Below are 15,418 nucleotides of genomic sequence, written 5' to 3'. Positions count from 1 at the left end.
ACCTCCAGGCTCCTGTGTTACGAGTAGTAATTAGCTGTCCATGCCTTATTCCTCCTATCATTCTACGATTTTGGAGAGCTCTGTCATGTTCCACTTCTGTCCTGTCTTTCCTAAGCAGACAAATCCCTATCTATGTACCTCATAGTTTTTTGTTATTGTCACCTTCATCAGTTCCTTCCTGCAGTTGGATTAAATCTTTTGAGAACTAAGTATTGAGAATATACCTGTGCTTTATAGAGTGGAATATTAATGTTTTCTGTGCCTTTCCAATTCTCCATTTTGAAACAGTTTCATTTTCTTATCTGTTTTCTGCTGTGCATTGACTTGGTTTTCTTTAAGAGAACTGGAATTAAAGCTGTGAAAGATTTCATAGTCAGTATTCACAGAAGAGTTCTTCAATTGTCACGTATTTAATCAGATCCTGTGCATTCTTGAGGATGAAGATTGGTTTCTTCTCTACAAAAAAAAAAAAGAGATCTAGTGTGTTAGGCTATGTAGAAATGTAGCCTCTTGGTCGTTCTCTGTTACAACATTTTCTAGCCTAGATGATCTTTTTCACAGTAGGTTCTTTAAAGACGAAAAGTAGATTAAAACTTGAATGAGAGCGGAGAGGATATGCTTCTGGCTGCTAGACTGTAGATTTGGAAAGGAACTGGAAGCCACATTAGGAATAGAGACCTTCCAAATTCAGTGTCTTCACATCTGAGTGGTGCGACATTGCACACAGTGATGGGGGAGCCAGCATGGAGCCCTGCAGGAGGAAGGAGAGTTGAGGTTCTGTTTGGCCCGATTTAGTTTGAGCTTTTGCTTGGGGGGCCATATGGTTATGTCTCTAAGACAAGACAGACTGAGATTTTTTTAGTTTGTGAGACCAAAAGATAGACTACAGCAAGAATTACATCTGTGCATCATTAGTGTAGGAACTGTAGCCTAAGTGTTATAAGTTTCCACAGACAAGATGTAGTAGAAGTTAAGAGAAATAGCTCTTGAGCCTTGAGGAAATCTGCAAGAAGTTAAACAGGGTATGAGCAAAATCCTCTGAAATACATGCAGATGGAGTGACAAAGAAAGAGAACTGGGTCACAGAATGCTGCAGAAGGAAACGTGCATCTCTACAACTGTGAGTGATCAAGTTACTGGGTCTTAAAAAGCCACTGCTGCTTAGCTGGATGTTGCTACTCCTTGAGTCCCGTTAATATGCAGTGTAATGAGTTGAAACTGAAATGATGAGGAGAGAGCGAGGGATGAGTTGCAGTCAGAAAAGAAAGTGGTAGCACGTGGCAGGAGAGCATGATGGAGTGCAGTGCCATTCCGAAGAACGGGAATAGAAAAAAGGAGGAGGCTGATAGCAGCCAAAATAGGCGAGGAAAGATTAATGGGTAGTGTCAGGAGGGAGTAGACTGGAACGGGAAGAAGGCAGCCAGTGACACAAATGTTGTAGCTTGAAGAGCTGATGATGGCACTGCTCTCAGATCCAGTGACAGGCAGTGGGTGTTTTAAAGCATCCCAATTCCTTGCTGGCACTCCTCTCAAAGTGTGTACGTACACACAATTATGAAAATATAAAAGTATCTATATTTAAATGTATAAATTGCCTTTGCTTAGGCTTTTCAGATTGATTGCAACTGGGGAACAAAGAAACCTTTGCACTAATCATTAGGCTAAATTCACTGGCTTCAAAGACGAGCAGGATTTGGTGTGACGCATGATGCTGAGAACTTCCCAGTCCACAAGCTTTTTAAGGATACTTTAAAGCAGACAAACCATCTTGGATAAAAACATGAAATGAGGAACTGAGAGTGGGCCTACTTGGTTTTTGCTGTCCAATGTAAATGGATTTTTCTGTGCAGTTGTATCTGTCAGTGTGCTCATAACAGCAAAGCAATGGTTGTGAAGGAGCCTTGATATATATTTATGGAAGGGCTGATATTTTGAAAGAAGTCAAATATTGTGTATGCTTAAAGATAGTGATAATAGGTTTTGTGTTCAAACAAACCCAGAGCAGTAAGTATATTTTTCCATTCTCAAAACCGTAAAATTTGAGTATGAAAACACCCCAAACCACATGCTTACTCGCATCTTTCAGAGAGCATGTAATAGCTAGCTTTGTTGTTAATAATAAATGGTTATGTAACACTGCGTGTATAATTGTTTTTCCTCAGACAGCAGCAATTTTTGAATGCTTTTATCTTGAATGTATGCTTACAAAAACTTACCACTGTGCCAGAGAAGTTTGCCTTTAGAAAAGCCATGAAAACACCTTCTAAATGGCTAAAACTACATCTCTTTCATCTGATATTAGAATGTAATTGTAAGTACATCAATGTAAGCATCATTTTCACACAGATTAATTATCTTCATAGGTAAAACTCACATTCGAAACATCAATATTTGAGGCTGAAGGAACATCTCAGCAAAGGAGTAAGCGGGCACAGTCAAGTATGAACAACCTGGTTCGGCTTTTGTGGGGGGAAGACAGCGCGGACCTTCAACAGGTGACACGAGATGTGCCTCATATTGTTATGTTCCTCTCGCTGAAACTGGACTCGGAAACATCTAAGGATGAGGTATGTAGCAAACTAAGAAAACTGATAAGGTGAGGGATAAAAACTGACAACAGCAAATGTTATGTCTATTGGTATTAAAAAAAATTTAATCCTGCTAATCATTTTGAATAGTCTGCCAGATATCTTTTTTTTGACAAAAACAAGGCCTGAAATTCCAGGGGGGCAGCATCACTGCTGGCAAATCCTAATTACGCTTGAAATCGCTTCAGCACTACTGAATGTCTTGATAGAAAGAACAACAGACCAGGTGTTAACAGAGAAGGCAGAGGCAAATTCAGAAGTTCATTGTTGTCTCCCAAATGCTCACTGTGATGTTTCAATGCACCTCTCAAACTTGAAGTATGAAATCCTCCTAATCAAAAAAAGCTTTTCCCCAGCAGGAGCAGTTGGCAGCCTCCATACATAATCTGTCTAGTGCCTCCTGTTTTGAAATGCTAATGTGCCTTTTCTTAGAAGACTCTTGCTTGCATGTCTGCTGCTTGCAGCCAACTGTTGATTCTTGCATGGGCAACATTTTTTGAGCTACCCAAGTACTCTTTCTTTGTCCCATAATGTTCCATTTCACTTCTCTTTCCTTTCATGCTCCTCAGAAAACTTGTGCCAGTGTATGTATAACCCTTTGTAAGTTTGTGTGGATGTTGTTCCTGGTGTAGCCATAGCTACAAAGGCTCTAGTTGGAATGCAGGGTAGATACAGAACAGTGAGGAGGGCTGAGCTTGGCCTCTCGCCTGACCTGAAAATCACAAATGGCCAAAGTGGACTCCTCAGAAACAGACATTGGAAAAGACTCTTGTGCCCATCTGTAGATTCTCCTCAGATTTAATATAGGCCCCAGTGACTTACATTATCTGTGCTGTGGAGGTATCAAATGAAGCAGATTTTTTTCCAGTCTCTGGTGACTGGTGGGATAGTGACAGAGTGGGGAGCAGAAGACAGACAGTTTTGTTTCCCTCCCCTAACTAGTCAGATCCAGGCAGCGCTCCATCCCTTCTCTGGGATGTTTTTATCTTTTTAATACTATTTTTCAACTGATAGAAGTCTGTATTGCTTTGATCTACAATTGAGAAAGTGTGTTGCAGTTGCACATAATGGAGTTTACTTTCTAGAGACAGGGCTAGGGAGGGCTAGAAAATTGCATGATATTACGATACCATTAAAAATGTTGTATAGTTTGCAGAGTCAGTTGTGTGAAAGTTAGGAAATGACAGATTTATGGCTACTTGTGCAACTTTAATTGAGCCATTTTGTATATATGCCACATCTGTAAGTATTATTTTTTTCTGAAAGATGCCAGTCTTGTGTAGAGCAGAAGATGATGGACAGATGAGTGTGTATAAATAAGGCTTAATAGGCAGCCATAAATCCAGTACTTCATAACTCTGGAGTACTCGACTTTGTAATATAAATCATGTTCTTTTTAACTCTAGTATTTTTAAGGTAACGTATGCTTCATTATGTATTGCAGCTACATACTGACACTGTAAGCTTTGGTTTGCAGTTCTTTTCAATCTTGTGTAAGAGACTATAGGTTTTCATAGGAGGTACCTTCAGTAGAAATTAATTTATATCAATCTCTTGCAAATTTTATAGAACCTTCCTTCTGTGATTTCCCCACACACGCACCCTGAGACTGCTCCCATTAAAACATACAATGCCACGGTATTTTTCTGCTTTGGTATTTCCCTATAATAAAAATTAACAAAAAAGCTCATTTAGCTGTGAACTAAATAAATTTAAGATGCTTTATCAAAATTGACTTGCATGTAACAAATAATTCTTTTATCTTCAATTCTAATTTTGTAGTCCATGACTCTTATATTACATGTATGGAACAGCTATGGGCAATTGTTGTAGACTTTAGTAACCAAGAAAACATTGGTTTTTAGATAAATTTTATGAAATATTAAAAAATAAAGAAATCAAGGTCTCTGTCTCCCCTGTTGCAAGGTAAATAGATATGCAAATGCCTAATGGTAACACCTGCACTTCAGAGTAAATGGAACAGTGCTTTCTTGCCCCATTCTTTCTCTACTTTCTCCCAAGAAACAGGATTAAGTCAGAATGTTGAGCTGAGGTAAAAGAAGGATTGGATTGGATTGTACTTCTTCTCCCTTCACACCATGGAAGAATTGTTTCCCGATAAGTATTGGCGGTTATGCAGCCCCAGATAGTCTCTGATGTGCAGATATGCTTTGCTGGTGTAATCGAGCTCTTTAAAACATACATTAACAAAAGACTGCTGGCTTCTTCAAGGCATTTGTCTTTAGTTTCATTTGGTAAGCAGTAAGTGACATTTATCCTGTAGATTTACTTTTCCAGACTTAGTTTACAGTACTTCAAATTAGCAGTGAATTATTATACACCCACGCCATCTCGCACAATAGAAAAACATAATGGTCCTTTACTAAATTTCTTTACCCATATCCAAAGGAAGCATCGTATGCAGATCACATCCTTGCAAACAATGGCAACTAGGGCTAGTTACTAATTCTTCCACTTGTGAGCCTTTGGCACCCAAAGATCAAATTAATGATCTCTAAGACTTGCAAGCTCAATCTGACAGTCACAAAGGAAAGTATTTAGGATGTGTGCATGTGTGTGGTGAGAAAGTTTGACCTTGTCTTTTATGCTTTAATTCCAGGTAGGTGTTATGATTATAGCATACATCATTTGTACCAACATACGTTATTTGCACCAGCAGATGTTATAACATCTGTATGCGTTTGAACTGTTTTTGATGATACCATGTTTTAAAAGAAATAGCCTTTGTATTCCTTCTACATGACAGTTTTACTGGTAGCACGTGGTTACTATACATGCAAAGTAGGTATTACTGAGCAGGCTGTTAAGATATCTTGATTCTTACAGACACTTGGGCTTCCTGTAGAATTTCACTCCATTTTTATTATTTCCAAATAAATCTTTAAGAATTTGTAGTGTTCTTTTAATCTGTTACTTATTTTTTACTCTCATATAAGGTGCAATTTAAAGCATCTGTTGTCAGTGCACTGTGAGGACAGTAGGAATTTTTTAGCTGGTCAGCATCGATATGACACAATTCCTTTTATCCATTTTGTTTGTTGTCAAGACTGCACTGAGTGAAAAAAAAAAAAGCAATTTAGGCTGAGTTTGAGAAATAAATAGAAATAAATAAAAGGGCAGCTGATAAGTTAAAGGCTAAGCCTTCAGTTTAGATACTCTGTCCAGGTTTTGGGTGTTTGGTTTAGGGGAGGGTTCACATTAAAAACAAACAAACAAACAAACAAAAAAAAAACTGCTTCTAAACTTCTGGATAAAATGGTACCCTTCATCTTACTGTGAAGACAGCTGATCTTGTATGGTAGTATGTGCTGAACCTTGCTAACAATTCATTACTGTGTATGTATATGATGCATCTAAGACCTTTTGTTACAGTTGTCTTTTCTTTCCCTGGGAAAGTGTTCGGAGAATTCTCAAATGAATTTTGTATAAAGGCCTCAGTTCATAGTAAGGAGTGGAAAAGACAGAATGTTCTCTTTCTAGCCCTTTGTAATGCTGTAATTAGAAAATGGCATTTTTTTCTCCTGCTGAGGGATTGATTTAAGAAAAAAAAAATCTGTGTTACTAATGAGTATTTGAAAATAGAGCTAATTAAATTGGATAAGAATGAAGAGTTTGCCAGGTCCTTCTACAATGAAACTTTATATACTTTTAATCTTGATGAAGGAAAATTTTGTAACGGATATTGGCAATGAGCAATAAAATAGCAAAGTTATTCATATCGGTGTTTCTTTTGCTTGTGTAGAAAGATAATTTAGTGTCCCCTTTGCATTGGATAGGCTTAGTATTATACAGACTATTTCTGACCATCGTGATTTAGTAGAAAGCAAAAGTAGTTTACTTATTACTACTTTATCGTTACAGTTCCTGAAATAATTAGTATAAAAATTTGGAGCATACTTAAAAGTATTTTAATACAATAGCATTATATTAAAGAACTAATTAATAAAAATTGTTATATATAATTATATATGTATAATTATATATAATTAATAAAAATCTAGTTAATAAAAAAATAAATAACTGTTACAAATATTTCTCTTTATTGATCTTCAGTTTAAGGTTGACCTTTTTAAGCATATGATGGTAAATAGTTTGTGTTTTCGTGATAGAATTGTTAATGGTGTATACATTGTTTGAATGTATACCTCAGTTTTATTTTTTTGCTGTAGATGTAGGGTGATTAGGTAGGGATACAGCAAGAGGTGAGAGTTCTCATATTCTTACATGTTGGTTTTCAAGAGCTGTCCGCTTGATGGGCTCTTAAATCACAATTTAAATAAATCACAATTTAAATACTGAAAGAACTATACAAATGTTAGCAATCTCATGGAATCTGATTTGTTAACAATGTATTTAAAACTGTACAATTCAGTGGCCATACTGTGTGTCATTTTATATTTCTCCATATAATAGTGATTCAAAATAAGTCCTATCTTTCTATAAAGCAGAAGTTAAATTGTTGTAAACATGCATTTGTGTTTTAGAACTTTCCAGTATGCCCATGCAGACCGCTGCTTGTTTTGATACCAAAACAAATGTTCAAAAATGTTCAAAAAAATTGATACCAGTAAAAGAAAAAGTCAGCTTGTTTTTTGTTTTGTTTATTTGTCTTTGCTTTGCTTAATTAGCAGTTAATTTCATTCACAGCAAGAAATTCTTTATCAGTACCCCATATCGGAAGCATCCCAGAAACTCAAAAATGTGAGGGGAATATTTCTCACGCTCTCTGACATACTGGAAAGTGTTACTGGTACCCAGATTATCAGGTAAAAGTATTTTGAAATTTTATGTATTACTACTTCTAATATTTTATATGTATGCATACAGAAGAATGTGCATGGGTCATTTGCTGATATCTTGCTATTTTGGCTGAGAAGTTTAAAGCACTAGCACAGTGCTTTAACCGTGCTTAAAAATTTCTATTTAATAAAAGCGTGTTACTAATTTAGTGATCGCTACAATGCAGATTGACTCTTAACAGCACCTACTAAGCTGCTGATCATTTGCATGTACCAGTATTAAACTGCAATGTCACATTAATTAGCACTGAGGTGTGTTTACCACTTTTAAATGCTTGTGCATTATTATGGGGAATTCTCTCCTATAGAAGCATTCTTGACATGTCAAGATTTTCAAACATCTGAAAAAACAAGTCAACCAATTTGTGGGTGATCTGTACATGTGGTATCATCAGAAAGACAGCACAGAAATCCACGACGACTTAGAATCACATTTCCTATTAAGGTTCTCCATTCCCCATTTATAGATGAATTCTCAAAATACGAAAGCACCTCTGCCGGTCTCTATGGACTGTCTCATCTTTTCAAGAAATATAATAGAAAATCCCCAGCTCTTCTATGAGGCTTTTTCTGTCAGAAGAGTAAATTATGATCGGCGTGTGTGTATTAGTGCTGGTGTGACCTTTTACTTGGAAGGGAAATAAAAGGGTCTTTGAGTTCTCTAATAATTAATGTAATTACCTAGCCAAATTGCGTGCATGTTATTTTGCATGAGCATAAGACTGTATATAACATACATATAAATCATTCCAACTTTAATGGTGATCTTTTATAACTGCGTAGTGTTAATGGAAATACTCCTGGCTTAATTTTTCTAGTTCCTCCCTTTTCGTATGTGGAAAACTGGTTCAAGTTGTTTACTGGAAAGAATGTGACAAGTTGCTTGTAATTGGCCTTCCTGAAGAAAAGTGAGTTCCAAATATAATACTTTTTCCTATTTTGCTCAAGTATAGTCCTAAAATTGTAGTGTTCTCCTATCAAAAAGCAAGAAAGGGAGGTTTTACAATGTACTCTTCTTACTATACATAGATTTTATAGCTGCTATCCCACTTTTTGGATCAACTTTGTACACATCTTTTATATACCCCTTGTTACAATTTCTTTTTCACACCTTATGAAGGGAGTGAGTTCTCATAAAATCTCAGAAATATGTATAAGCTGTAAAACAGTAATTTTCAGTGTTTGGTGAAGTCATGTCCTAATTAGAGACTACTGAATAACAGCAGTAGTATTATGTATTTATGTGTTCTAGGAGGCAAGAAGTACAGATTTTTTTTCCAGCTGTACTACTATGTCTGTGTGGTCATGGGCAAATCACTCAAAGGAAATTTCTTATACAGTACGATGAAGTATATTTTGTTTGCAATATATCACTAGTTACGAATGCATCTCTCTTCAGAAGATGCCGATGTGTATTGACGGTAGTTAAAGATGTTACAAACATAGATGTATGTTTGATTTTTTTTTTTTTTTTTTTTTTTTTTTTTTAGTGTGCCACTTACCCAGTTAAGGACCATGTTGGAAAATGTTGTCAGGACCTTAAAATTTATGTACAGCTCTTTAGACAGGTGAGTTATTTCAAAAGTATTTTCTTTTCAGTCACTAGTTTTTAATTGATGCTCACTGAAAAAGCATTCATTTTTTATATTTGTGGATTTTCTTTGCATGTTCTTTCACCTTTGCACAAAACCAGGATTCTGTTCTTGACTTTTTGTTTCAGTCTTAACACTAGTAAGACTCTTTTTAAAAAGTCTTTGTTATTTCAGAAAATTTGGTCCTTGATTAGGTTAAATCATTCACATAACCAATGTCACTCTAGATGTCAACAGCACTCTGCAAATGTGTTAAAGCACTGTCTGTAAAACACACATATGAATCAGTGTTATATTTTTAATAAAATAAACACTTCAGACTTCTCAACTTTATTTGGCAGAGCTCTCTGCATTTGGAAATCACCCAGAAAATTTTCAGTCTGACTGTAACCTAAATAAAATTGCCAAGGTAGGCTATTCATATGCTTGCATTCAATTCAGGGTTTAAGTATGTATGCCATGGAGAAAATCCTAGCATTTATATTACTTTTGTGCTGTTCAACACAGAAAAATATTCTAGGTAGAGCAATCACATGTAATGTCAAGCCGTATCTTTTTCTTACAGCATTTTTAATGTCACTTCACAGGAAGCAACTTACCCTTGTTATACCTGCAGCTATTTAAATGCATCTCAGAAAAAGTTTAGCTTTGAATGTGAAGGGTAAAGTAATTCATTTTTATGTTAAGTATAGCAGACTATTTAGAACTGTAGATTTTTTTAATCTTCTGAAGGAAAGTCATACTAAACAGTGATGTCTAACCCACCAAAATAATTTATTAAATTTTTAAAATAAAGGCAAGGAATGATCTGAATTTCTGAAGGGATGAATCTGATCATTGCTTCATCTTATGTTGCTCCAGATATCCACTATAACACTATAGTGCTTTCAGCTACACAGGCAGTGTCATCTTTGTATGTATGTACTGTCTGCCTATTAGCCTGGTGTTTGTTTAAAGTGAATGTTAAAAAAATTCAAATGTATTATTATGCTGTAAAGAGACTTATATAGAATAGAGGGTTATATAAACAAGCTACGTGTTTCTTGATGATATTCTAACTTGGAGTTCATGTTTGTTCAGTGCTTTTTGCCAGGTGGAAAATGTTTCTCGTCTGGATCATTTTTTCAACCTCTTCTTCCAGCGAGCACTTCAGCCTGCAAGACTCAGCTCAAACGCCAGCTCCAGTGCTCAACACTATGATACCTTCAGTGCCTTATTCTTAGATAATCTCCCAGGCTTGCGCTGGCTGACACTGCCTCAGGAAATCAAGGTAATGTTGTTTTCAGATCTCTTCAGAAAAACTTGTATATGAAAGGCCAGAAAATTGACTCAGGTCTTGCATATATCGTTTGGTGTCATTGTGTAATTTACATGTGCTTTACCCATCCAAAGACACCATTTTTCCTATAGGATCCTTTATTTAAGTTTAGAACTATGCAGTCAATTCCATAGGAAACAGAATGCTATTGTGGGTGTAGTTTGGTGATTTCTGAGTTCTCTTGGAAGAGAACACGATGATAAAGGAATTAAGGTTACATGAAAAAAATACATTTCTAACTACTAGCATATGCAGTAGGGAAAGCAAGTCATGGTATGTAGCTTTATGCTTAATTTTGACCAAGTATTTCTACAGGTAGAAAATATTACTCTGGAAGCCCATGTGTAACTTGTGATTTAGGAGAGTTGCCAAGACTGTTGCGGAATCAAAATAAATATCTACACGTTATTTGTTTGAAACCATATAATCTGATTACTTTTCTATTAGAAATAGTTGTGCATTTAGTAGTAGTAAGAGGAAAGCTAGATCACAGCAAGCAGTATATACAGTCTCAGGGCTCGTTTGCATGAAATAACTTTGAGTTAAAATGGGGATCATGGATAATAATTAGTGAAGACGTATTTTTAAACAAAAATAACCAATTTTATAGATGAGATCCACAATCTCTGCCAAGTCTTCTCTGAAGTGATTTTTCATATGAACTCTACAATTAACTTTGTTAGACCAAAGGTATGCATACAGGTGGTATCCCTCCAGTCTGAAAAGATTATAACAATTTTGGTATTAGAGAAAACAATCCTAAGGAAGTTTCAGCAGTGGAGTTTTAAGTCCAACGCATATTTAATCAGAAATGTATGGTGTTATTTTGAATTACATATTCATTTGAATTTAGTGAAAGGAAAATGGAATTCCCTTTGAAATGTACAAAATGCAAAGTTTGCAAGAGGGGTTGTAACTAGAAAACTTTGTCTTCCTGGATGGCAGATTCCAGCACAGATAAGCAAGTCATAGCTGTGTTGTACGCTAGTTGGCAGACAAACATATACGGTTTTTAATCAATGTATTAACTAATGCAAAGGGTACAGGATGCAATCATCAGAAAATGTAGGGGAAAGCTTATGTGAAATTACATTTAAGGACAAAAGGCGAAAATTGTGGCTTACGTACAGAAAATTTCTTTGAATTTTTTTCTTTGTATATTTTTTTTCCTGTTTTATATCCAGATCATTTTTCATTGTCTGTCATTGTCTTTTTTTTTTTTTTTCCTAAACCCCGTGGATATTTTTTGTTAATTCTAATGTCAAGTGTTTTATTAACAGTAATGGTATATGTATTTGTTTAGGAACAAACCAAAAGATTTCTGGTACCTCCTTTTAAGGGCTTCCAGTTTCCTTTTTTTTTTTTTCCCTGTTCCCATGCTACAGTTTGTTACGAAGTGAGTTAGTATCACTAAATAAGGGTTATGTTTTCCATGGATCACATTGCTAGAACATATTTTGATCTGATAGTAGGTTCAGCTGTAGGTAACAAGGTCTCATTAGGTGCAGTTGGCTGCTATATTTTCAGTTAATACTGGAAGTACAGAAGTTAATCTGCACGTCCAAAACATGCAGGTCATGGAATGATTGCTTTTATGTTTGTCATTTCCTGTTTGAGAACTGTTCTGTTTAGTGTTTCCCCAGTCAAAAATAGAAACGTATTATTTAAAAAATAGCTGATAATAAAATCCCAAAACAGTCATCTTGTTGAACCACGTGGTCAGTGTATGAATTAATCTCAGTGCTGTCCCTTTTACGGGGTTAGTTGGTTACAGGGGAAGAGAGACTCGCATATTTCAACTGTACCTCAGGAAGCAGGCCTGTAGATGTTCTTTGCAGTATGCTACTGCTAAAGTGCAGCTTATAACTTCTCACATCACTATTTTATTAACATTACGAGTGACTGCTGTGATACTTTCTAGTATTCAAACCTATTTAATGTGTACTAGCTCTTAAGAAATTGAGGATTGTACCTACATCATGTGTAGCTTCAGTACGGTTCCTCTTCTGTTGTTCCTAATGTGACATTTCTTAACTGTTTGCGGGGTTTCTTAGAATCAGTTTAAACATTTGGATATTCCCTGCACCTACTTTTTATTTCAATAGTGTGACTTGGGGTAGCAATCATCTCACCTTCTCTTCAGCCTATGATATAAATGACTTCATTTGAGGTGCTAATCCTGATCTCTTCCTACTACTGAATGGGGAAAATCCAGCAATTCACCTGTTCTACTCCAGCTTTTTGCATTAGTGTTAGATGAATCATGCCTCAGGACTCTAACTGTGAAGACAGCCTGAAATGAAGGGACCATCTCAAACAGGCATGTCAATACTGTAGGTATTTAATGAAATGCAGCCTCATTCAAGGAACTAAACACGTGACTAAGTAGCTAAAATCTGTTGGTCTTCAATGAGACAGACACATTTTAAAATTTTCCTCTTTTCTATTTAAAGCAGTCATATTAACATATAAAACTCTAATATCTAGTCAGGTTCCTGTTGAGAAGGTTACTTTCCATACAATGCACATACTGTAATGACAATTTGCTAATATTTTATATGTTACCCTTTATTCCGGAAGTCTCAGGTATTGTAGTAAGGCAAGGTGGACCCCTTAGATTTTCAGATTTGACTTCTGGGCTTAAAGTGGATGAAAGAAAGATTCACTGCATTTTCATTTTCCATCCTTCAGTGAATATTAGTGAATCTAGGGAATCATTTTTACCTTCATGATTTTTAAGTATTTTCAACCCTTCAGTTAGGAAGTTATTTTCCATATCATGTGAAGAGTTGTTTGCATGTCATATTTATGTCATATGTTATGGCATATGTTTTTACTAAATTTCACAGCAGAAAAAAAATGAAGCTGGAAAGATGTTAAGGGTATGTTAGTGCCGTCCTTGTAGAGTTTGTTGTTTTCTTTAGTAACTATTTGCCGTGATTTAATGCAGATGAAACAGTTGGAAAATTTTAAGCTGGGAGTTTTCTTCCATGGAAAGATACAAAATATTTGTATGCTTGTGGGTAACAAAGTTAAGGATAACACTAATTATTAGACAATGATTGTGATCTGAGCTGACCAGAAGCTGTTACCTAAACTTATTTAATGAGTAACAGGAAAGAAACTTTGCAACAATCTTCACTGTTGTCCATGAAAGTAAAGACACCATGCAATGGAAAATTACAAGTTCTTCTCAGAATGGCTCTGCAAGAGGACTGAGTTTGGATGCTCAAATGACCTTACTTCTGCAGTGGCATGCTCAAATAAAGAGCCTAAAAAGAGCAAAATATTAACTAAGACTTTCCTGGCTTTATGAATTGCATGTTTAATGAGAAGACCTCATGTATGATTTTTGTAAGTCTGTTTGCTGGGGAGGGAATAAGTGGTAAGTCTTTCAACTTGAATATTGACAGGGTTTGCAGACTAATTTCAGGCTTGCTACTGTTCATTAATAAAAGTTGCCACGGACATTGCAAGCTATGCATCACTGAGAGCTATTCATTACTAAACAAATTCCTGTTTGCTAGTGCAGACTTCTCTCTCCTTTCTACATAATATGAATTGTCTTCTCTGCCTTGGTTAGCAGACCCATAATGATTTAGTTCTCTACCTTGCCCCACGGTATCTGTTTAGACACACTTTTGTTAAACGCGCTGGATGCATTGGGGAGAATTTAGTCCAACTGCTGCATTTATACTACATGTTATATATGTTTTAGCTGCAGAAGCATGTATTCCCCGAGTGTCTCAAGAAAGTTACTTGTATATCAGAACTCCAGAGTTAAATCTGCTATCCAAGTGAAAAATCTAGGAGGGTGCACATAGTCCCGTAACATACACATCCACTCACTTGCAAAATCCATGCTCCATAACCAAGGGGAATAAAATGCTTATGCAATACATAATTGTAGAATATGGCCAATCTGCAATCTAATATACGTTAGAAATGTAACTCAGTGTATCTCCGTTGTCACACATTCTTATACAGGAAATGACATGTTTATTTTCTTGTGCTATTTGGTGACAAATCTTTTTTTCCTCCATGCTTTTTTTCCTCCGTGCTTTTTTTCTTCTCTCTTATGTTTCTGCAGGGAGAGACTGTAACAGCTTGTTTTCTGTCTTAGCTTTCAGGTTGCTTTCTTTCTTGTAAAATTACAGGAATTTAGAAAACAATTTATTTTACATGTATGATATGAACAGGGGTTTCCAAAATTATCTTAGATCATCCACATCTGCAAGTTTTTTTTCCTGGAAAAAAAGAGGAAATTTCTGCTATGTAAGTTTTAGTGAAGATCTTTTTATTTGTGTATTCTTTGGAGAATACAAATGTCAGTTGCTTGTTGGGCAGAAAGCCATTTATTTCTTAACTGGGGAAAAAGCTGAAAGGTTGGTTAGTTTGTTGACTGCCAACAGCGTAGCTGACATTTCTGTTTGCAAAACTGGCTGTATTTCAATTAGAGTCAGCTTGTTTATATAGCCCAAGGAGTTTGTCATGGTGGGTTTAGGTTCTTTTCATTAGTAACACATTTATGAGGTGAACTTCAGTGGCTAGTACAATATTCTTTAAGGCAAAGTATTTTTAGTAAAACTTGAGTTAACTAACACCTCCTGAAGTAAGAGAAATGCAAAAGCATAAAGCAGTTTCAGCAGAACAGAGATAATGTATGAGAAAGTGCTGAAGAATTCCATAGAAACAAAAACCAAATGTATTGTGAAAAAGATTTGTCTAATAACTCAGTTGGATATAGTAGCTTGCCAGATTTCTGTGTTGTCTCTAGCCTTTGAGGAGTAGTCACTAGGCCTCATGTTTTAAACCACGCTGGAATAAGTGACATCTCCTTTATATACAGAACAGTGGGTTCAGGAGGCAGGCAAGCAGAGAAATTTTAGTCTCAAAGAAGATGGAAATGCAGAACAATTGAAGAATATTTCTTTAATGAATTGAGGTGTTCCTGATACCTGATACTGCAATTTTTCTCCATTCACTTTGTACATGTGAATCCTAATCTCCTCAGATTAGCAAGATAAAGTGAACTATCTATTAGTGAATATGCTGATATTGTAAATTAATGTGTTGGAGGAGTCTATTAAGAAGTTTAAA

The 15,418-nt window shown here is 35.8% G+C and overlaps 1 protein-coding gene across 3 annotated transcripts in view; it reads left to right on the top strand.

The window, feature by feature from the left end:
* INTU (inturned planar cell polarity protein) overlaps positions 1–15,418 on the top strand; it is a 43,661-nt gene that overhangs the window by 16,616 nt on the left and 11,627 nt on the right. For all 3 annotated transcript variants that reach the window (XM_035548375.2, XM_035548366.2, XM_050710504.1), the window contains exons 4-8: positions 2,364–2,567; positions 7,257–7,375; positions 8,227–8,316; positions 8,899–8,976; positions 10,081–10,270. In XM_035548375.2, coding sequence (XP_035404268.1) covers positions 2,364–2,567; positions 7,257–7,375; positions 8,227–8,316; positions 8,899–8,976; positions 10,081–10,270 — 681 coding nt within the window. The remainder of the gene's footprint in view (positions 1–2,363; positions 2,568–7,256; positions 7,376–8,226; positions 8,317–8,898; positions 8,977–10,080; positions 10,271–15,418) is intronic.

The sequence above is a fragment of the Cygnus atratus genome, chromosome 4, assembly GCF_013377495.2.
Source record: "Cygnus atratus isolate AKBS03 ecotype Queensland, Australia chromosome 4, CAtr_DNAZoo_HiC_assembly, whole genome shotgun sequence".
Classification (NCBI taxonomy): domain Eukaryota; kingdom Metazoa; phylum Chordata; class Aves; order Anseriformes; family Anatidae; genus Cygnus; species Cygnus atratus.
The sequence above is the reverse complement of the archived record's forward strand: the minus strand, read 5'-3'. Positions and strand labels throughout refer to the sequence as shown.